Source organism: Accipiter gentilis, chromosome 20 (assembly GCF_929443795.1).
Source record: "Accipiter gentilis chromosome 20, bAccGen1.1, whole genome shotgun sequence".
Lineage (NCBI taxonomy): Eukaryota > Metazoa > Chordata > Aves > Accipitriformes > Accipitridae > Astur > Astur gentilis.
In genome coordinates, this window is record NC_064899.1 from 23412921 (window position 1) to 23434677 (window position 21757).

The 21757-nt window shown below is 43.1% G+C and overlaps 3 protein-coding genes across 7 annotated transcripts in view; 2 read left to right on the forward strand and 1 right to left on the reverse strand.

Annotated features, from left to right (window-relative positions):
• The window catches only part of GPLD1 (glycosylphosphatidylinositol specific phospholipase D1), a 489207-nt gene that overhangs the window by 442114 nt on the left and 25336 nt on the right, over nt 1–21757 (reverse strand). The gene's annotated exons all lie outside the window — the stretch shown is intronic.
• Nucleotides 1–21757, forward strand: part of NRSN1 (neurensin 1) — a 677204-nt gene that overhangs the window by 88028 nt on the left and 567419 nt on the right. The window lies entirely within an intron of this gene.
• MRS2 (magnesium transporter MRS2) lies at nt 8397–21734 on the forward strand. 3 transcript variants are annotated; one of them, XR_007508895.1, is made up of 12 exons: nt 8397–8541; nt 8839–8912; nt 10472–10508; nt 11119–11231; nt 11674–11847; nt 12535–12665; nt 13351–13467; nt 16194–16346; nt 17491–17608; nt 18426–18539; nt 19534–21081; nt 21120–21734. XR_007508895.1 is itself a non-coding variant. In XM_049823697.1 (11 exons), the coding sequence occupies exons 1-11, from the start codon at nt 8406–8408 to the stop codon at nt 19642–19644; spliced, it is 1278 nt and encodes a 425-aa protein (XP_049679654.1). In that variant the 5' UTR covers nt 8397–8405; the 3' UTR covers nt 19645–21734. The 3 variants fall into 3 exon arrangements, 2 of the variants coding, with proteins under 2 accessions (XP_049679654.1, XP_049679655.1); XM_049823697.1 differs by having other exon boundaries at nt 19534–21734; XM_049823698.1 differs by lacking the exon at nt 18426–18539 and having other exon boundaries at nt 19534–21734.

The window sequence follows — 21757 nt, forward strand, 5'->3', positions numbered from 1 at the left end:
AGCCCGGCGCCGCGGGGAGGGATCACAACCACCCCCGGGGAGAAGGACGGGGAGGGGGGGGGGGTGTGGTAACGGCTCTGCTCTCGCCTTCGGAAAGCGGTTCTACCTAGGCAACCGCCTCCTGCTGCTCCCTGGGGAGGCTAACGGGGATCACGCGTACCCAGCCAAAAAAACAAAACAAAACAAACAAACAAAAAAAACCAAACCCAAACAAAACCCCCCAAACACTGCGTGGGGGTAGATCAGACGCAACAGGAAAATGGACTGCAGGGGACCCGCGGGCTCCCAGGGTCTTTATCCTTCGGCTTTGCCATCGCGGAGAGCCCGCTGCCACCACCCTGGTTTCCTCGGGAAACCTTATCCCGCGTGTGCTCGTCCTCCCCACCGCCCCGCTCCCGGCTGAATTATTCACCAGGCGACGGCAGGGGGAAGGAGGACGAGGAGGCGTCGTGCCCGGAGGCAGGGAGAGGGATGCGGGGGCAAGAGGGAACCGGACCAAGGGCCCCGCACCTGAGCGAGGGAGGGAAGGAGGGAAGGGAGGCAAGTCCCCGCTCTGCCTCCTCCTCCTCCTCCCCGGCGGCCGAGGCGCTGCCTACCGCCAGGGCTCCCCGCCACAAGGGAAAGGCCTGCCGGCTGAGGCGGGGGGGAGAACCGGCGGCCGGGAGACGTTAAATCGCCTCAGCGCTCCCCCAGTGAGCGCGGCCGGCGGGGCGGGGCGGGCTGAGGTGAGGCGGAGCTGCCGTAAGATGGCGGCCCCACGCCAAGGCGGGCTGTTGGCCAGCGGCCCGTACCCGCCGGTAATGGTCCCCTTTCCACGGGAGACGGTGAGTACAGGGGGAAGCACCCGCGGGGCTGTTCCCTGACGGGCTCTGGTCTCCGCCGTAAGGGGCCGGTGGCCGGTAGCGGCCCGGTGCCTGCATTCCTGCCCGCACACCCCGCGCTTGTGCCGGGTTTGGCCCCCGCCGGGGCGGGCGGAGGGAAGGGTGGCTGAAAAACACGTTATTTCGTTCCAATCTCGCCGTCTCTTCTTGGGATTTCTTACTAAAGGGGTCAGTTTTTGCCTCCTCAAGAATAAAACAGGCTTTTTACTGGACCTTCCAGGTCAGGGTGACGAAAACGTTAGGCAGCTGGCCCGGCGTGGAGGCGAGGGCAAGCCGCAGCCCTCACCAAAAAGCGGTTTTCTACAACAGGAGTGACCGCTTCAGGCTCTCTGCCCTGAATTCTTTGCCATATTCCTTTGCTGAGTCCGATACAGCCTTTCTTCACTGGAGATTTAGTTCTTTGGTGCTCGATTTTGCCCTTGGTTCATTATTAGCATCTAATGACTACCACTTGTGTGTACCAAGCAAACGAACCACCGAAAAATCATACCTACCGGTATTTATTCTGTTCTTACTTTCCTTCTTGTCAGTCACTAAAAATCCCACCTGAAAACTGGATCTTTGCTCCAGGTTGCCTGTTGCCATTTGCTGTTTACATTTGCTGCAATTCAGAAATAAAGCTGAGCCATGATCTTGAAAGGAAATATTATCAGTAGGGTTGAAATTAGGCTCTTGGAGTACACAAATTAATTGCATGTATGTAAAGGCAATTGATTTATATATTTTTTTTTAATGTGCCTACTAACATGATGCCCTCTGAATGTGTTTTTGAGATGATACGTAAAAGTTGCAGACACTGTTCGGGTGCTTTTCCCCCATCCTACCATCTGAATAGCCAAAATTTGCTAGTAACACAAAACTAAACTGCGCTCCCCCAGTATTTGGGTAAGTTTATTTAGTTATTTGCATTCCTGAAAGCTTTTCAGTACTTGTGTCATTCTTTGTTTAAGTGAGTCTGTTATAATTGGTTCTCTTAAGAATCCGGGCTCTATCACAAGAGCTAATACCACTTCTGCTGAGATGGCCCAAACCTGCAGTTCTGTCTGGGTAACTTCAGTTAGTCAGACTCAGAGGTGACTTGCCCCACTAAACCAAGCTCGTATTTGAAATACACCATGAACAGTAGCTTGATAAATCAGAAGAATATCCCTGGGCACAATTTATTTTTAACAAAAATACATCAAGTGAATAAAACAGAAAAACTATAGATAAAAAATATAAAATAACCCATTTGTGGTTCAAAGAACATAATGTAAAGTCAAACTGGGTTAATGTTGCACTCTTTCGTAAGTCAATTTGTATAATTCTACATAGTAGATATGATATAGCATACATAAAAAATATATTAATATATGTATTGAGGACCAGATCCAACTTCTGCCATCATCAAAAGACTTCCTTAGATTTCACAGATAAATATATCAGATCATGAAATCATCCTGATACCATTTTAATCTTAAACTATTTTAAAAACTTCTTAAACAAATGATCCACTTGAAGCTGCATTTTCCTTGCTAATTCTCAGCCAAACATCTCCAGACTGTCCACTGTTGGGAAGTAACTTTGGATATTGCATTATCAGAATAGCAGATTTTTTTTTTTTAATCTCCTCAGATTATTAAAAGTTGTAAAAAAATCAATCAAGCGTGCATCTTACGGGTTTATTCAAAGAACAGATGAGTCTCTGATGTGTCCAAACAAATTCTGACTACAGATAAGTAAGTTTTCTCTACTTGAAAACGCTTTAGGTGTGCTCGGGACATGACTTTTGGCTATACTTTTTAATGATACCTGCTTTGCTTTTTCCAGGAAGCTGCATAATAAAATACAGAGACTTTGATTCCACTGGATTTTTGCCACACCTTGGGTACAAGAAGCCATAAAACCTGAGAGAAAATAAATAGAAAATGCCTTAAATTCAAGCTGAATTCCTTTAACAGCCTCTTTTCCCCACTGATTGTTGAAAGACTCAAACTGGTCTAGGCCTTCCTACCTGGAATTGTTTAGTGTACAGTAATGACTGTTCTTCCAAATGGATTTCAACACATGTGATGGAAGGAATTTTTCTTTCCTTTTATCTTGCTTCCTTTGATGGGAAAATTGCCCCCCTGCTGTGAGTTACAACAGGGCAGTTAACCATTACAAAAAGAGCAATTTCAGGGTGAGGGAAGTCAAATATGCTACTGTTATTGGTTAACAGTTAAATTTCTCAGCTTGCTGCTGGTTTTCTTCTAACTAGTAAAGGGGAGAACCAAGCATTTACCATCCTTGAATTAATACTGTTTAACATTGATCTACTGCAACCTGAAATGAAAATTTGTATTAAAAATAGGCTTATGTGTAAAAACCAAAAATGCTGATGACCTTCACATGGTTCTGCACTCAAGTAGTGATATGTCAACTATCTGCTATTTTGTGCCAGATTCTACCACTTTTGGTGGTCTTAGGCCTTATTTGCAACCATGCAACATCTTTGGCATAAGAATAAGCCACAGAATATTTTACTCGTGCACCCATTTTGACACTTGTGCTACTCCAGAGCACTGTTGGTCTTTACCTATGGCCACACTAGTTACAATCACTTTTGTGGATTGCGGTAAAATATCCCTTAAGTGGTACCAGACCACTGCTATCCTTAAAGCGGCCTAGAACTGGTGGGCAAAATCTTTGTCCAAAGCTGGGATCACATTACAAATCCTTTGAAGAATTGCAGTGCAGAATTTTGCCCGTAGTTTAACCTTTACATAGCTAATAGCTGTCCCTCTAAAGACCTCATCTTTCAAATTCAGCTGCTTGCATTTCTGCCGTCTAGCCCTTTACTTGTGCTGCCGTGGAATCTCACCGTTTTCTTACTCTTAAGGCAACACCTTCAAATTCAGCCCCTGAAAAGCAACCATGACTGTCCAGCCCACTGTGGGCTACAGAGCCCACTATTTCACACCAGCCTTTTCAGAACAAAACATTTTATTTTCTTCAGTAACAGGAACAAAACCAAAGCAGAGTGTTTCCAGTACAGTATAAAGTCGGCGGTTTTTCCATCTTGCCTGAGCACAACTGCTGCCCAAAAGCTAAGAAAAGCTCAAACGCTTCAGCCCATGATAGCAGGGCCTTCATCCATGAGAATCCGCTCCTTGTAGCCTTCCCAGGGCCTGACCTTTTATCCCCACTATTGTTTCAGTTTCTAAGCAATCTCCTGTCACATTCTCAACATTAACGGGCCACGCTGCTGAACCCACTGACACAATTAAGATAAATGGAGAGACACATAATCTCTTTATGATGGAGTAATATCAGACCTCTCATCTTACTTGAGGCTGATGCATGAGACCACAGTCAGTCAGGTCGTGTGTCAGGATCACATGATGGACCTGAGGTCACGTAGCAAGCACATCTTGGGGATCTCATGAGAACAGAGCTGTGGCATAGCCACATAGCATCAAACAGGATCACGTTTCGTGAGGTCTCTGCCATTTCAGGACCAGGAAAGATTTTGCAGCTTGTTGCTGGTCCTTGACAACAAGGCTCAGTGACAAGAAAACGTGAGGTCCTGAAGACGGGAGTATGTCCTGGTGCTGAAGAGAAGACCGACAGAATGGAAAAGGGTAAAGTTTCTAAACACAGAGAATGGAATTCAGCTTGTTCTATTGCACACAGTGCTGAGAATCACACTTAATAACTACACTTTTGTGCAGCTTATCAAAAAATCAGACTAAGCAATAGCAGCCACTTTATTCCCAGTTGTAATTCTGGGATAATCAGACTGTCTGCATTGACAGTTCAAAGCACATAAATACCAGGTGGTTCAACTCTCATGCACACACTCTAAGTGGAAGAAACACCTGTAAATTTTAAAACCCATGTCATAGGAATTTCACCTACTTGCACAACTGCCAGATCAAAAACTCCATAGAATACTAGGATCAATTATTTTTGCTTTTAAAAAAGCATTAGACAATCACAATTTAAGCTACAGCTTTTGATGGCATGGGTCTTTTCTAACAGTATTCTTGTGACAGCTGAGATGATAAAGGGTTACATAGGGAAAAGGCTTCAGCAAAACCTTAGAGGCACATGAGGAAATGGTTTTCCATGGAGAAACAAATTCCAGGGGGTTAGCTTAAGTAGGGAAAAGTTGAAAAATATCTTTCATGTGGTCTTTGTATAAAGTAATGAAAGTGAAGTCATCCTTTCTAGGCAAAGATTTCTCAGTGTGTTACTGTAGCTACTTTTGATCAAGGCACCTGAGGTTATCAATTGAGTATTCCTGATGCATTCACATAAGAGAAATTGCTCTAAATATGAAAGTTGTATTTTTTAAGTTTTCCATGGGGTCTTTCCTTTTTTATCTCTCTATTGTTATTCAGCTGCATTCATCATCCACTAGATACTCATCTACTGTCTGGAAGCATGCATACTTTTTTTGGTTGATCTCTTTTTTTGTTTGTGGTTTGTTGGGGTTTTTTTCCTCAACGTGAATAAATGCTCCTGTGAGCATTTCTTTTAGAGAAGAAACAGGTAATAGGTTCAGGCACATCTTTGTATATAAACAGGATTGGTTAAATGTACAAGTCATACACTGGGAGATAATTTCTCTGTAGACAGACATCTGTATGCATTTCTACCAGAATTTTACCAAAACATTCTCTGAGGTTTTCTTCAGCAGAGATTTATAAGGACTCCTCTGATGATACCTATAATTTCCTTCTCTTTCCATGAGTTTTGCTTTGGTGTTTCTGTTCTTTCTGTTCCACATACCCCAGCTGCAATCAGACCAGTCCCTTGTGTCTGCAGCCAGCAGTGGAACTAGTTGCTCACATAATTCAACTTCACAAACAGCTTATGTTTTAGATGGCAATTTCATGGCTAAGCAAGCTGGTGCAGGAGCTATCCTCTCATTTTGGCTGAATGGAGAAGAGCCGTCATGCCCTTTTGTGTCAGTGAGCTTCTTCAACAAACAGCAGATGAGCTTGACCCATTATTTTTTTGATGAAATACAGCAAACTGCTCCCAAAGGTTGGCACTGCAGGACAGACAAGTTACCTGACAGGTGTGTACAGTGGAAGCAACAAGCAGCTTGTTGGTATTTAGAGCTGCAATAAATAGGTGGCGGTTCTAGATCTGCAGTTATCTTTTGTCAGCAGCAGTATAAAATTGGCCATTCTATCTGTGCTTCGTAACTTATCCCTGGCTGCCAGTTCACACCAAGGTGTTGCCTTCACCTCTGAAGACAGAGGTGATATTTGGTTATTGTCTACCCTTCCAGACAATTACAAGGATGACTGATTATGCAGCCGCAATGAGATACAATACCAATACTTACTGGTACACTGTCCTATTATATTGTACATATCAAAGTTCATATAAATATATATTCAGTTTGAAGTTGTGTCATCTGATTTCCAACACTTCAGCTGTGTAAGCAGCCAGAATAACAGATGGACAAAGGAAAACAAATAGACCAACCCTGTATCTTTTCCCCTTTTTATTGAAGAGTGTGAAATGTCAGCTGTGTGAGACTGACTTTCTGCAAATTCATTAAATGTAGATTTCTGGCAGATACTCCTCAGATGCTTCCCTAACTTTTGCATTCCAAACATGCAGAGTCAACATAAGCTGCCCTTAGTTGCTAGCAACGGTGCATGTTCGTTTCCTGCTCTCCCGCAGTATTTTCTGTGCTGCTTGGTATTTACAAATTTTAAATATCTCTGACATCCAAGAGTATTAAATTAGTCTTGTACATACTGCCACCTGCTGTGATTAACCGAAACTAGACCAAAAATACTCCATTTAAGTAGATTTCAGCTTTGTATCGAGGGGACCAACATTTGCATTCAGGCATGCTTACCCTAAACTGAAAACTTCTAATGGCTTCAAGCAACACATACATGCTGTATGTAACTACTAAGGAACTTCTTTATTTAATTACTTCCTTGTGAAGTCATGTATCTTTCTGCAAAGCGTGCGTAAACCATCCTTCTGGTTCTGTACGGGTGAGTCCACTTTGAACAAGCGCCCATCTGTGCACGGTAGCGTATGTACATACAAATGCACAGGTGATGTGGTGTAGGGAAGGAGGGGACAGTGTCTGCCCTTGGGTGACTTCCCTTTCACCGACAGCCCAGCCGAGAGCGGAATTTGGCCCTGATGCCCTCATCGTCAAAACTCAGACCTGTGTTCAGGACAGCGTTTCAATTTGCGCACTCCAGCTGGGGCGGCCACGCTGTACGAATCCTTTCATTAGCAGTACAATCGCTTTTTTTATTTCCCCATGAAGTAGTCACGAGTGCTGTAAGTACATTCAGACAATACGTCCTGCTGGAGGGCTTTCAGCACAGGCCTTGCCTTCACGCCTGCGTACGCACTTCAGCAGAAGCAGCCCAAGGAAGGACGCTCCTGCTACTGATACTGAAAAAGCCGGTCGAAGAAACTGTCTGACTCGTTTTGGAGTTTTAGAAAGCAGGCATTCTTTATTGCAGTGCTGGATGCACGGGGGATAGTTCCACCTAGCGTGCATACCACAGCTTTAGCACTAACAGGTAATATAGAATAACTAATTGCATATTAATCAGATTAGTATACATATACATAGAAATGATTGCAACTGATTATCTTAGTACTGCCTACATCTGATCATGTGCTAGGAAGGATCCATTTGAGTCGAAGGGCTGCTTTTGTGACCACTGACTCATTTGAAGTTCTTGCTGGCTGTCCTTGAAGTCTTGATTCCTGTCCTTGTTCTTTGTTCTTGAAGCTTAACACAGCTTCAATCACATGGGGTCAGTTTCAACACTGTTCTCATCTAGCGTACACAAACATCTAGTCATAAGAGCAAAGAACTGCAAAACTTCTGAGTAATTACCTCTGCTAGTTAATTGCTTGGCTATACTTTTGTCTGTTGTTTCAATCAGAATGTTAGTATAAGATTTGTAATAATTATTTACCAAATCTCACTTTTACAGTCACCTAGCAGCAAACCAGTTTCCACAGCTGGTACAAAATATTAAAACCATCAAAATATTCAGACGTACCATACAGGATGTATGGAAATATGCTGTCACTACCTGCATTATCCTTTTGCGTGTGAAAGCTGCGGTTTAAAAATAATACGCGATAGCGGAAGCTGGTGCGTTACTCGCTAAACCTTTAAATCTCAACCAGCCCAGCCAGCTTGTCTCTCTATTTTAGGCGCAAGGAGATTTAAGTGGAACACCCTTACTGGGAGCAGGATTGTTCCACGCTTGGGAAAACCCCGCCTTTTAAAAGCGACCGTCTCGGCCGAAGGCGGTGGGAGGGTAGATCCCGGTATAAGTGCCTGACGGAACGCTTCTGGAAGTCGGAGCGGCTCCTGGAGGCGGGGGGGGGGGACGCCGAGCTCCGGCTCCCACCGCCGGGCCGGGGCCGGGGCCGGGGTCGGGCCGGGGGAACCCCCTCAGCCGCCGGGGCTCCTCCTCCACCGCCGCCGCGGCTGCGCGCTGGGGAGCGGGGCGCTTCGCTTCGCTGCGCTGAGCGGGGCCGTCCGCGCCTATGCTGGTCGGCGGGCTCCTCGGCCGCGCCTTGGGCCGCCCCCGCGGCTGGGCGGGCGGCGGGTCCCGCCTGCGGGCAGCTCTGGGGCTGCCGCCGGGGCCGGGGCCGCCGGGTGCCCGCGGGCTGCGCCGGGCGGGTAAGAAGCCGGGGACGGGGGCTTCGGCGCCGGGCGGGCCCTGGCCCGGTTTAGGCCCTGGCCCGGTTTAGGCCCCGCCGGGTCCGCGCCCTGGCCGTGAGGGGCCTGCGGGCGGGGACAGCCCGGCGCGGGGGACGGGGAGAGCGAAGCGGGTGTGCGGTCGGAGGGGCCTTCTCCTCAGCGCTGCCGCTTCGTTTCCGTGCCGGCCCCTGCTGGGGGTGGCTGGTAGCGGGGCACCGCGTAACTTGAAGGCGAAGTGCGGCCTGCTGGAAGTAAAATCGCCTTGTCTCTCTTCAGGTAAACCCTACCGGTGTGCCACAACGGAGGCCTCCCAAGCCACCCTCGCTAGCGTGTCTCCTGTTTTTGCAGTGGTGAGTATGTGCAGGCCTTTCCGGCAACGAGGGCAGCTGGTGCTAGGTGACGGTGCTCTTCCCTTTTTTGTTGGTTTTTGGTTTTGTGTTTTTTTGTTTTTTTTTTTCCTTAAAGCATCATAAGAGCAGATGGATTCGTCTCTCCAAGAACATCCCTAGTTCTAAATCGCTGGTTTAAGGTATTCTGACTTGAGGACCAGTTATGGTACGCAGCATTCATCAGGGTGTTTTTCTGAGATCCAGCACCTGCTGGAAGTTCTCTTGATTTGATTGTGAAGGCCAGTGAACTCTTAGGAGTGCTGCAGTCAGAAGGTTTCTTGTTAAGGTTGTCAGGGCTTGCTGATGCCTTTTAGAAATAACTATTCCTGTGTCTTGGTAGCTGCAATTCCAAGGAAATGTAAGACTTTGGGAAAAACAAGCTCTCTGTATAGTCTTTTTTTTAAAATTAGTCTGGAAGCCATTTGCGAAAGGCTCGATTGACATTATTAGTGCATGTGAGGGAAGGTGAGGTCTCTGTGCTGAGAACGAAAAGCAGTCATTCCGCAACAAGGTGCGTGCAGCTAGGTCCTTGTGGCCATGGAACCCCTGTTGCAGCTCTGCTGGAATGTATGCTTCGGTATGTTTAATTCACAGAAAGGTATTTTTAAAGCCAGTAGTACGGAATTAAGCTACATAGGTCATGAGCAAAACAGCAAACTTTCTGCTGAAACCAGACATTGCAGTTTTTCCAATAAAATAATTTTATTGGGAGATACAAGTGTTAAGTGAATAATCTGAACGACCAGTGCTAAGACAAGAAGGATTTAGATGCAGGTTACTAGCATATGCAATAGTTGACGTGGGCACGAGGACTAACCAACCAATTTGTGGTACTCTTTAAATTTTATTTGTACATTTTTTCAGATTGCTCCAGAGAAAATAGCGAAATTTGTAGTCCAAAATGTAAGATGCCCTGCTGATTTCTTCTCTCTGGTATCCAGTGATAGGATGCATGGCAGTGGTTCAAAGCTGTGCCAGGGGAGGCTTAGGCTGGACATTCAGAAGCATTCCTTTACCGAGAGGGTGCTCAAACCATGGAACAGGCTTGCTATAGAGGTGGGCGATGCTCCATGCCGGACAGTGTTGAAGAGGCATTTGGACAATGTCCTTAATAACATACTTTAGCTTTTGGTCAGCCCTGGAGCGGTCAGGCAGTGGGACTCAATGGTCATTGTAGGCCCCTTCCAACTGAAATGTTCTGTTCTAGTCTATTCTGTTCTGTTCTATTCTATGTCTGATCCTCTGTAAATCACTTCCTTCCCAAGGTTTACATAAGAACGTTGTCGTGCAGATGACAATGGTTTGGTTTGGTGTCTATACAAACACAGTGAAATATATGGCAATTTGGTGCAATGTTTTTCTTAATTGGGATGAACTGTGAAGAGAGGGCATAAAGAGTTGCTTTTTCTTCATAACATATTTTCCATTTGACTTCTAGGCAAGTACCAACAATTTTAGAAATTGATTTCTTGTTTTATAGTAGTTTGGTGAAACAAATTTTTTTTTTTTCACTCCTTTAGATGAAGCTTGACAAAGACGGAAATACCACCTATTTTGGTGAGTTTCCATGTTAGTTTTGTTGCTTGCTTGCTTGCTTGTCTTTTTTTCTTGTCCAGTACAGAAAAGCCCAACTGCGAATCTACATGGGGTAGAAAATTATATTTGGGATACTTCACTGTGTTTATTCGGGACGTTGCAACGTTTCCTCTGTTTTGCTGCCTTCTATGGGTCTTCATATCATCTTTATCGTCACAATTTTTGTGTATTTTAAAGTAATATTTTGAAAATAACTTATACCACAGGAAGGTCATTTTTACTTTGTCTTTTCCCTTTTCAACCAGCATGCTACTTCCCCTGCCTTGTATTTTCCTTCCTGTAGGATTACATGTGCTTTCTCAAATGAGTCACTTGGTTCCTGACATGAAATTAATTGTCATGGCCAACTTTTTCACTTATATCTAGAATTTTTCTCTTTTCACTCAAGATACAGTCTTCTAAATTTTGCAAAAAATAAATTACATTGAGGAATCAATGGGAGGAAAACTGTTTTAAAGACAGCGCAGCTTTTTTTGTTTGTTTTGCGGGACATAGTAACATGCTAAAATGTAATTTGAGAACATGTATGCTTGTCCCCTAATGTCTGAATCTAAAAATATTTTTATGATAGAAAAGAAGAAAACAGAATTGTACCAGGAATTGGGTCTTCAAGCTCGAGATCTAAGATTTCAACACCTAATGAGCATTGCAACTAGGAACAACAGGATCATCATGAGAATGGAGGTAATGGTTTCCCTATAGCTGAGTGTAAACTTGAACTGCACTTTCTTGCATGATTCTTTTAATACCAGCTTTCTATGACATCGAATTCAGCAGTAAATGTATCTTTGGGGCTCTACCTAGCAATCAAGAGGTACGGGTTTACCAACAGTATGTATTAATGACCATTTTCCCAGTTGAGCACCATAGAAACATTACTGACATTGTTATAGAAGTAAAGGCTTACGAGGAGCCTCTTCTCAGTCATACCACCACTAGCACAGTGCTGTGTCTGAACCATGGGGTTCACTAGTTTGCAGCTAGCATGAGATTCTGTTATTTTTCTGCCTGAAAAGACATTCGAAGAGTGGCTTTATCAAAGCCTAAATTATCAAATGCCCTACAGAGTTACGAGAAATCTTCAGAGAGTTTTTATTCAGACTCCTGCATGTACTGTCTTTTTCAGTTCTTGAAGGCTGTCATAACACCAGAGTTTCTTCTGATACTAGATTATCGTAATTTAAATCTGGAACACTGGCTCTTCAGTGAACTAGTATCTCAGCTGGCTGGGGAAGGTCAGCTAGTTACATATTCCCTGCCCTTTGAATTCCGAGCCATAGAAGCAATCCTGCAGTACCGGGTGAGCTGTCTCATTTTTATTTAAATTGTTTTGGAAGTTGTTGCTTCACAGAAAGGACAGTATGATTTTATTCTTGTGTTAATATTTATACATGCACATTTGTATACGTATTCTGCGCTTATTGTAGGAGCTCTTTTTTTTTGTTTTTGGCTTTCATTGCTTTAGTTCTTATGGTTTTGTGTGTATGTGTGTTTCCATTCCCTTACCAAGAAAGTGCTGCTTGGATGCGGTGGCTTCACCATCATTTGGACAATTAAAAACCAAGTCAGAGTACCTTTCTAGAGACATGCTGTAGCTGAAATGGAACTCAAAAGCGCTGAGGTTTTTGGCCTCTTGGGCAGGAGTCAGATAATGATTTCTAGCTATCCTTAAAAATCTTGCTAATGCTAGCTTTCTAATGCTAATATGACATTTCTAGATAAAGAGTGTTTTAGCTTTATCAGCCTTATTGGTGTGGTTGTCACTGGGTTTCAATTCAGTGCAAATCACTTTTATAAAATACTGTATTTTGCACTGCCTTTATCTTGTAAGTGATATCCCTGTAGCAAGTATTTCCGAGGCATTGGAAAGCAGATTGCGTTAACTGCCTATTAACTGTGAATTCTGTGTTCAGAGACAGAAGTCAGTTGCCCAAGTCATTCTAAAGGGATTGCTTTAATTCTTATGAAGGATCATGTTGTTATCTAGATCAGCAAACTGCAGGGGAGACTTAACACTTTGCAGCCTCAGATCCTTGAGACACTGGAAGCTCTAGTGGACCCCAAGCTTTTGTCTGTGGATAGGAGTAAACTACACATTCTCCTGCAAAATGGCAAGAGGTAAATAAGAGTAAGCCGTCAAGAGACTAGAAGATGACCGTAGAAAAATGTGCAATGAAATGTTAAAAAAAAAAAAGGTATCTAATATTAATTTCCTAGAATGCTGGGTTGTGCATCTTACTTGTAAATGTAAAATTTGGTATATGAAATACCTAGTGATATGGGGAAAAACAGAAAGAGAGAAATGTATTCCGAGTTGTCAGAAATACAGTCGAGCTTCTTAAATAGCATCTGACAGAACAAAATAATACCTAAGAGAACAAAATAACATCATGAAATATTCCCCATAATGTAAAACAAGATTAGCCTCTGGATCTATGCTTTAAGGTTACTGGTACTAATACATCGGTAACTTCATGTATTAGGCTCTGATACGACTGCAAATATGCACTCACTACATGCTCACAGAGTGCTGTTTTTTTCTGACTTGCAAATATATCCAAAAAACACATCTGAATCCCTTTTAGTGTGTGTCTGTAGCTCGTTGGTCCCCAGGGAGATCACTGCCACTGCTAAGCATGTGGCCTGTAGGGAATTTTTTGAAGGAGCTCATAGAACCTGGCAAGGAAGTCTTCCCTGGCCACTCTGTCTGGCGAGGGTGCTGGCTGGCAAACTTATTTAGAGATTACCTTTGTGCACTGATGCCAGTGGGGATTACTTGACCTTTTGCCTGTTCTTTCTTCAGCTTGTCAGAACTGGAAACAGATCTTAAAGTTTTCAAAGAAACAATTCTGGAGATCTTAGATGAAGAAGAATTGATAGAAGAGCTCTGTCTATCTAAATGGACTGATCCACAAGTATTGTATGTATGTTTTGAAACCACATACTTTTTTAACAGTGTGCTGCTTCTGAGGAGAACTTGAATACTAAACTGGGTGTTTCCTGCCAAAAAAACCAGAAAGAAAATGACTTTCTAATTTTTTAAAGCCCTAATGCTTGCCGCTTCGGAAATCATTGTATTTGCCATTTTGGAGAGGGACTCCATTAGCACTAGTCACACTAAGCAGTTTCAGGTACTTTTTGGCATAACAGGCCAGCTCATCTAGTATGTAACAGGATGGGAACAGGATGGCAGGAGGAGAAAAAGCCAATGTTATTGGGAGAATTTTCCTCATTTTCAGGAAAAGAACCAAATAGGCAGGTTTTAAAGCTTGTCTTGAATAGGTCAGACACCACACTTACTTTGTTAGAACTGTTCTGAACACCTTGCTTCTAGCTTTTTGCTCAGCAGCAGAACCTGAAGGAAAGAGGCCCTGGAGCAATCTGGTTGTGCACCTGAAGAGCAGCATTTCAGGAAAAATGTACATCCAGAAATAGTCCTATTGCACTCTCAAATTCTGGTGAAAGACGGCACGCAGCAGCAGCAGCATCGATTGCTTTAACAAAAACTAAAAAAACAAAAATATAATGTATATGAGATCCCAATATGTTCTGGGCTGCACTGTATTTAAATCTTGGGTATAGAGACATGTTTTATGTTTAAGCAGATAACAGAAACTACCTTTCAGGGTCCTTTGCAAAGTTGCTGAATAATACTTTTGCCTAACCACATTGCATGTGGATATTAATACTATTCACACAGTAGCATGGATTTGAAATCGGGAGATAGTTCCTTGCCCTGCAGAACTTAGTCTAAATGTGCAGCAGAAACATAGTATTCCAGAAGTGGGACGCAGTTTGCATTTCTAATGCATCTGCTGGAGCAGTATCGGGAGGGCTCTGAATTCCAGGCTGCTCCTGAGCCAGCGCCTGGTCTTAATCCTGGTATGCTCACAACCTTTCTTTGGACTTAGCACAAGCTGCTGGCAAATCTCTTCTTGCCTCATGGTGGACAATGTGTAGGGAACATCGAGGAAAGGTACCAAGGTCAGCTTACGCTCTCATGTCAGGAGAAACCTAAAGTCATCCCTTCTTTCAGAAGGGTAGGAGAGGTGGTGGGAGGTTGGGTAAAGAGCGCTAGAGCCGTGCTGCAGGATGCAGCGAGGCAGTCCGTGCACAAGGCACACCAGGAAATGCTAGCCATGACAGCAGGCAGGCTGGCAGTGTGGGGAACAGCTCTTTTGGCTCCAGGATTGATGCAGGTGACGTGTGGTATTTGATCAACTCAAGAAGCCTGAGAAGGTGTGGAGGAACCCAGTTAGGCATATAGGTACCATCAGAGGTCATTTGCAGCAGGAATGGTGAGCCGAGTGTAGAAGGATGAGGCAGGCATCATATATTTGTGCGAAGGGATGGCAGACTCTCGAAGACTCGTGAGACAAATGGAGTCTAGTTAATGAAAGCAAATCAGGTGGCATTTGTTTTCAAGTCTGTATGCCTGTTGTTTCCCTTTGTATATCCACAGAGGAGCTGATGTAAAGATATTCATCAAGCTGAATCCATAATGCAGCAGATGATAGTGCTCTAAGGCTTTCAAGCCTGCAGCTCCTCATCTGCATGCAGTAAAAACCTCAAGGTCTGAAGGGCTTTAAAAACAGCCTGGCTAACTCAAAGTTTCTGCCCCATAAGAGAGAAACTAAGGGCTCTGTTAAAGGTCCTCAGGGAGCTTACATGGGATGATTCTTAAGACGTATCACTTATTTTCTTGCAAAACCATTTCAGAGAGGTTCCTTTAACAGTCAGCGATTCCAGGAGGAGATTCTTTGAAAAGTTTAGTCTCTCTAGAAAAATCAGGTCATACCACAGAAGAAAAAATAATGGAAGAATCTTCCTGGCTTTGCTGCTAGTTTCCACGCTCTTGTGGATCTCGGGTGCCTCAGCTTTCATCTGCGCAGTGAACAATCCAGTACACCGCCAGAAACATACATACTTGATTCAGAGAATGCTGCTGTGCCAGCTGTCAGACCATGAAGTAAGATGAAGACAGACTTCACTTAGGAGAGCAGCATCTTCTATTTGATGCTCACTCTTTGGCGGCTTCGTGGTCCCAAAACGTTTTGAAGTAATTACTGTGTATAGCTGAAACACCTTACAATTGAACTATTTTAATACACACCTAAAACATCTCCCTCACCGTGTAATTGTTTGTGTGTTGACTTTTGGTTATGTTTTATTCTTGGGAGTTTTTGACTGCACTGTTACCAGCTTCCACCACTTGAGGGCAGCAAGAAATTAAGCATCTCCTTTCAAAATTGTCAGCACTGTATAATAACTTACTATAAACATTTATAGTGCTATAAACTTTATAAATAATATAAAATTTATGTAACTTTATAAATTTTTAATACCTGAAAAAGTAAAATTTGTGGTGTTGTGCATGCCTAGAGCACATCAAATGCTAACTGCTGTACTCAAAATAATTGACGGCCTATGCTGATCAGCTGATAGATATAAAAATACACCTTTTATTTTAAGCTGTTGGTATTGTTGGAAGTTCCTCACTGAAAAGATTAGATTTTGAGATCTAGTGTCTAACAGCACTCTTGTTGGCTGTTCCCCACAACTCTTACGTGCCTTGTCTTAACACATCAACAATACACTTCTATACAACATGTAGCTAACTGGAAAAATACAAATTGTTGCTCACAGTGAGGAGAGTACATCTGGGATTGACCATGCAGAGGAAATGGAGCTGCTGCTGGAGAACTATTACAGACAAGCAGAAGATCTTGCAAATGAAGCTCGTGAACTCAGAGTATTGATTGACGACTCGGAAAGCATAATCTTTATCAACCTGGACAGGTTAGCTATCCTATCTGTTGGGCTGCCAAAAGCTGAGCAGAATTTAATGCTGCCTAGTCTTCTTAAATCTGCCTACAAGGAAAGTTGGGGACTTCCATCTTTGTGAGGGTTTGAATGGACTTTGCAGTCACAGCACAAGAAGCTGGATTGCGCTTTTCTTATCAGTGAACTGAATAAAGTAAAGGAACAAGACAACCTAATTAGTATATGTAAAAACCTCTCTAGCTGGGCATCAGTTTTCCCTCGCAGCAGAAACCAAGCTTCTCCTAGATCCTTCTGGGGAGCTACTCACTAAAGGAAAGGTCTGCAAATTTAGGGGCAAAATAAAATTCTCAGGAAAGTTTACTCTTAATTCAGCAAAACTGAATTATTTAAGAGTCTGGCTAGACTACTCAGGTGTTTAGTGCAAGTTGCATTATCACTCTATGGAGTGATAGAAGAACGATTAACTTTGGAGCGAGTATTTTCTCTCTTTGTATGCTACAGTTTTCACTACTAGTTAGCTTTCTTACTGAAAAATAATTGCAGCTTGCCTTTGCAAGCACGTGCTACTCTGTCTTTGAGGTCAGGGTTTAATATGCTTTCCCCTCTTTACTGGGAAGTTATTTGTAGAAGCAATTGGTGGATGCTGCATCAGGAAACCACAGAAATCCTTTTGGGGAAGACCTGAATATGGAATTCTCCAAAACAGGCTAAAGTTTATAGTCTGCAGCATTTACTGACTCTACTTCCTTGTAAGTATATTCATTTGTAAGGTAACAGTAAATTTTTGTTTCTTGTGAATACGGACATATAAATTCCAGCCAGTTAGTGGTGAGAGAACACAAATTTCCTTGGAATTTACTGTTACATTGTGTATATACACCTCTAAGAAGTGAGCGATGCTGGGAAGTCTGATGATGATTAAGCAGAACCTGCTACCTTAAAGGTATCCTGATGCAGCAATTTCAAAACAGTAGCCTCTTTACACTGTTGTTCATTGCTATGTTCATGTTGTTCATGAGCTTTGTCACTGGATTGCCTAATTCCAGCATGACTGCCTCTCTTTTACTATTTGGTTTTAGTGCATGCTGTATGGAATTTGAGAATTTAGGCAGCAAATCAATTTTTGGGTTCCCCTTACAGATGTTTCTCCCTTCTTTAGCCACCGTAATGTGATGATGAGACTGAACTTGCAGCTGACTATGGGGACTTTCTCTCTGTCTCTCTTTGGACTCATAGGCGTTGCATTTGGTATGAACTTGGAGTCATCCCTTGAAGAGGTAAGGAACGAGTGCTGCTTTTATTAGTGACATAAAACGTGGCTCCTACTCTTACAGTGCATTTTATATTCAGTACTACTTCATTTTTCCCATAGGTGAAGCTCCAGATTTATATTAGCGTCTGAACATAATTTAGTCCAGTGATTCATGTGTTCATGCAGTCACTTTTTTGTAAGCAAATTACCGTATGGCTAACTGCACAGTATTGTAGCCTTTTTTTCTATGTAATGTCCATGGAAAAGAAACAGGAAGACGAATTTATGGTTGTATGAGGACTGACTGTAAAGCAGTATTAAGGTTTCTTTAATGATCTTCTGCTCTTCTGAAAAGATGAGCTTTGTCTTCCAGATACAAGGGTATCTGGCAAGCAGCCAGGGCATTTCCAGCACACCAGAGGAAATACTCTACTGTTAATTACATGTTTATACCTAGACTGGGGTGGGGGTGTGTGTGTGTGTGTATATACAAATTTACAATTGCACAAGCTGTCGTTAAAACAAACAAACAAAAAAACAACAAAGCAAAGACTTTTCCCTTTCCAAATCCATTAAATAGAAGGGCTAAATTTTCAAACTTCCAAATGAAGGAAGGAAAACTGTATGGGACAGTAACAGAATACACTAGGGCGATTCCTAATTAAAGTGCTTTCCTATGAAGCGGCCCTTTTCCCAAGGTGGGGCTTGGTTGTTGATGGTAGAGAGTTTACCACTTCCTCCCATAAAGGAGGAGAACGCTGCTGGAGAGTGAGGGATTATCTTTGGATAATCCCTTTTCTGAAGAGAGAGTTGCATGACTAATGGGAATATTCTGTCGGTAGGATCCCAGAATATTTTGGCTGGTGACAGGGATTATGTTTCTGGGAAGTGGTCTGATATGGCGGCGCTTGCTTTCCTTCCTTGGGCGGCACCTAGAACCTCCGCTACCTCCGCACGTACGTATGGCTGGCTAGGGTTTCTGCTTCAGGCTCTGCATGTACGGTCCGCTTCTGAAGCGGGAAATAAGCTGTTGTAGAGGTGTGGGCCACAGAGCACGGGGGAATTCAGCTCAGTGTCTGCTCCTTGACAAAGGAAAAGGTTCTCCCTAGCTGGACTGAACGAGGTGGGAAGCCCCAGCACTGGCAGAGATACACTTGAGCAGTAAGATACCGCTCACTGTTGCCAGAAGTGAAGCTGCAGGTTGTTCTTTGAGACATACTGTATTTACTTTCGCTTGGCAGCCCAAGAGAAGCTGAGGCTAGCGATAGAAGCAGCCCTAATTTGCCTTCTCAGCTTCTGCAGCAGTCTGTTCATAGCGAGGGACATAACGGCTGCTGCCATCCTCCTCCCACCCACATACGAACTCTGGATCTGTAGGCCCTGACTTGTAAAAGAGAAGGTAAAGATAAAAGGACGATGAGGACAGGTACTGGCTATAACATCTCTCTGGAGAACAATGCCATGGTTGTGATGTGCTGACTCCCAATCCGAAGTTTGTAATAGCTCCTCGTGTGCACACCAGCTATCTTTGCCATTGATGCTGATTGTACTAAGCTGCATGAAGAGTTGCAAGGAGACCGTCTTCAGATTAGCAAGATTTTGCATGTGTCATTTTCCCCGTTGACTACGCTTCCCTGCCAAAGCTTGTGGGACTGTATCGTCTCCCTCTATTTTGCACTCCAGTACTTGTAACAGGGAGGTAGCAGTGGATTCAAAAGTTAAGTTGCTACAAGTGACAAAAGAAAGTCAGACCCAGATAAACTCCCCTTCTTCCCTCCCCTCCCTTGCCATTAAGAGGCAGATGGAAGGATTGGGGAGGGAGAAGCCAGAGTCTGTTCTGAAAATAAGAGGAGAAAAATCAGGGTTCAGGCCTCTGTGAAGCTTTATTTCCTTCTGCTGCATATAGAGCAGCTTCTAATGTAATAACAGGCTATTTTGTATCTTGCCTAGGTTCCTGCAGTTTTGAAAAAATCCCAACCAGCAGCTAGAAGAGTGGAGATAAAGAACAACCTTAAAGCAGAAACATTTGGGCTGAGCAGAAGCACATTAACAAACCAATAGGAAGAGCAGGAATAAAGAGACTCTTGCTGTTACAGGGTGCACTTTGGACACTTTCCTTGCATTTGTTCTTCCTTACTGAAAACTGCAAGAATTTCTAAACTTGCTTATTTAATATATATTTTGTGCCAAAAACGTATAGTGAGATTTTAATGCTCACACACAAAAGGAGAGGAACAGAAGGGAAAACAGTGACGTGCTTTCCAGTGTAGTCTCGCCTCCATCCCACGCACGTTCCATTAGTTTTCGGTATCACATACATGTACTTATTTTTTGGGCATTCTCATTTTAAGTGTTTCTGTCAAATACTTCTTTGTGTAATGGCCTTTCTTAAAGAGAACAGTATTTTTAGCTTAAAGGGTGACAGCAGTCAATATTCATCAATAATTCTGGTTCTGAGTTGCAGATTTAGGAATCTGACTTCAAATATCAAAGAAAAAGCCACTCCAAAGTGGCCTTTTTAATGGATTTTTTTAAGGGCCTATTTAATTGCAGAGAACAGATTTTCCAAAGCAAAAGCATACCTGCATCTCTTCTGAAGCATCCATCACCTCTAAACTGGCAGTAACCAGAAATCATAGTTTCCCTTATTTTAAGCGAGCAGTAACAGGCTTTGAAATGTAGCTACTGATCTTGGGTGTTCCTTAACAATTAATTTAGGCCCAAAATGCTTGCAGTTTTAGTAACGGGGAAAGCAGGCCTATTGGCAATGCACAGTTGTGCTTGCCATCTGCCACTCTTTGAACACACATTGATTGATACAGCTGCTGTTTAACAACTCCTCATGTTGTCATAAGGCCTGATTCAAATGCTGGTAAAAATCAACAGACCAGTTGTTGGTTTCCCTTAAGCTGGGCTCTGCTTTCTCTCTTTTACACTCCAAGAAGACAAGACAAAGCATGGACTAACCTGCACCACAGTTAAGTAGCTGGGTTAGTAAGGGGTGTGGAAGTCTGATGGCCTGTGAGGGACTGAAGGAGGGAGGAAAAATTCTTCTGCCTGCTATTTATGTTTTTTCTTGGGACTTGTCTCTGAACTCTGAGGGTGTAGTTCTCCCCTGGTTTCTCTTGGTCTCTAGAGGGAGAATGAAATCCTTCTAAATCAGGTCACAAACTGTCTGTTTCTTGTTTGGGGTTTTTTACCTTCTCTGTAACATACAGTGAGCAGCTCCTTAGGTGCCACGAGGTAAATCACTGTACTAGCAGGCGTTGAAAAGACAGTAACTGTAGCTGTGAACATTTTTACTCAGGACTAATGAGTCAAAAGTGGAAATAAAAAGGTACATAAATTAAAATTATGCAGGCCTGTGACCCTAATTTGGTTAAAATCAGTTGTGTGTAATTATTTTCAAACAGTTGTTCTGTATGTGACTTCATCTAGAAAAGGCATAAGAAGGTGAGAAAATTAACAGGTTTTGTAATGTTCTTGAGTTTTTTAGCTGTATTTTTTTTTTCAGCCTTTTTGCTTAGCAGGTAGAGATGTAAAAAACCTAAACTGAGCAATCCAGTGGAAAAAACAATGGCTCACAAACCCCAGGAAAGCCCAGGGCGTGAAGGGATATAGATGCTGATGTTTTCAACCAAGCTGTAGCTGCATTAGGCCAGGACTGAAATGTGTTGGTGCAGCTGTTTCGAAAGCTTTCACGTAAGCTTTCCACACTGTCTTTTGTGCAGAGAGGCTTCTGTGAACTGTGTTGATTCCTCCTCCTGTACATAACTGACTTAAAGCACAATAAAAGCACTGGGAGAAAGACACATCTTTTACAAGAGTGCCTTTCTCTCTACAGACCTACACAAATGTTTCATGGTTTTCTTATAATTCCAGTAATCAAAGTGCATTCACATGCGGTAAAATTACTCTGAAATCGTACATAGAAAAAACCATAGCCAGTGGAGGCTGTATGTTCAGAGTGGAATTGCTACAGGACATACAGGTTTCATCAATTTTCATTTAAAAAGGAAAACTTTTTATTCTGCCTTTATGAATACACTGCTCGTTTTGCCTTACACCACAGTTAACAGATCTGTAAGGTAAGTACTGTGCACCCAGTTTCATCCAGTTACTTCCTTCATAAAGTTCAGATTTAAAACTTTTTTTTTAAACGACCTCCCTGAGA

Bases quoted from the DNA above. Each gene is read 5' to 3' on its own strand.
- MRS2 (XM_049823697.1), top strand. From the start codon at position 8,406: ATGCTGGTCGGCGGGCTCCTCGGCCGCGCCTTGGGCCGCCCCCGCGGC. The intron at 10,509-11,118 runs GTGAGTTTCCAT...TTTTTATGATAG, and splicing joins CGGAAATACCACCTATTTTG to AAAAGAAGAAAACAGAATTG. The intron at 16,347-17,490 runs GTTAGCTATCCT...TCCCTTCTTTAG, and splicing joins ATCTTTATCAACCTGGACAG to CCACCGTAATGTGATGATGA.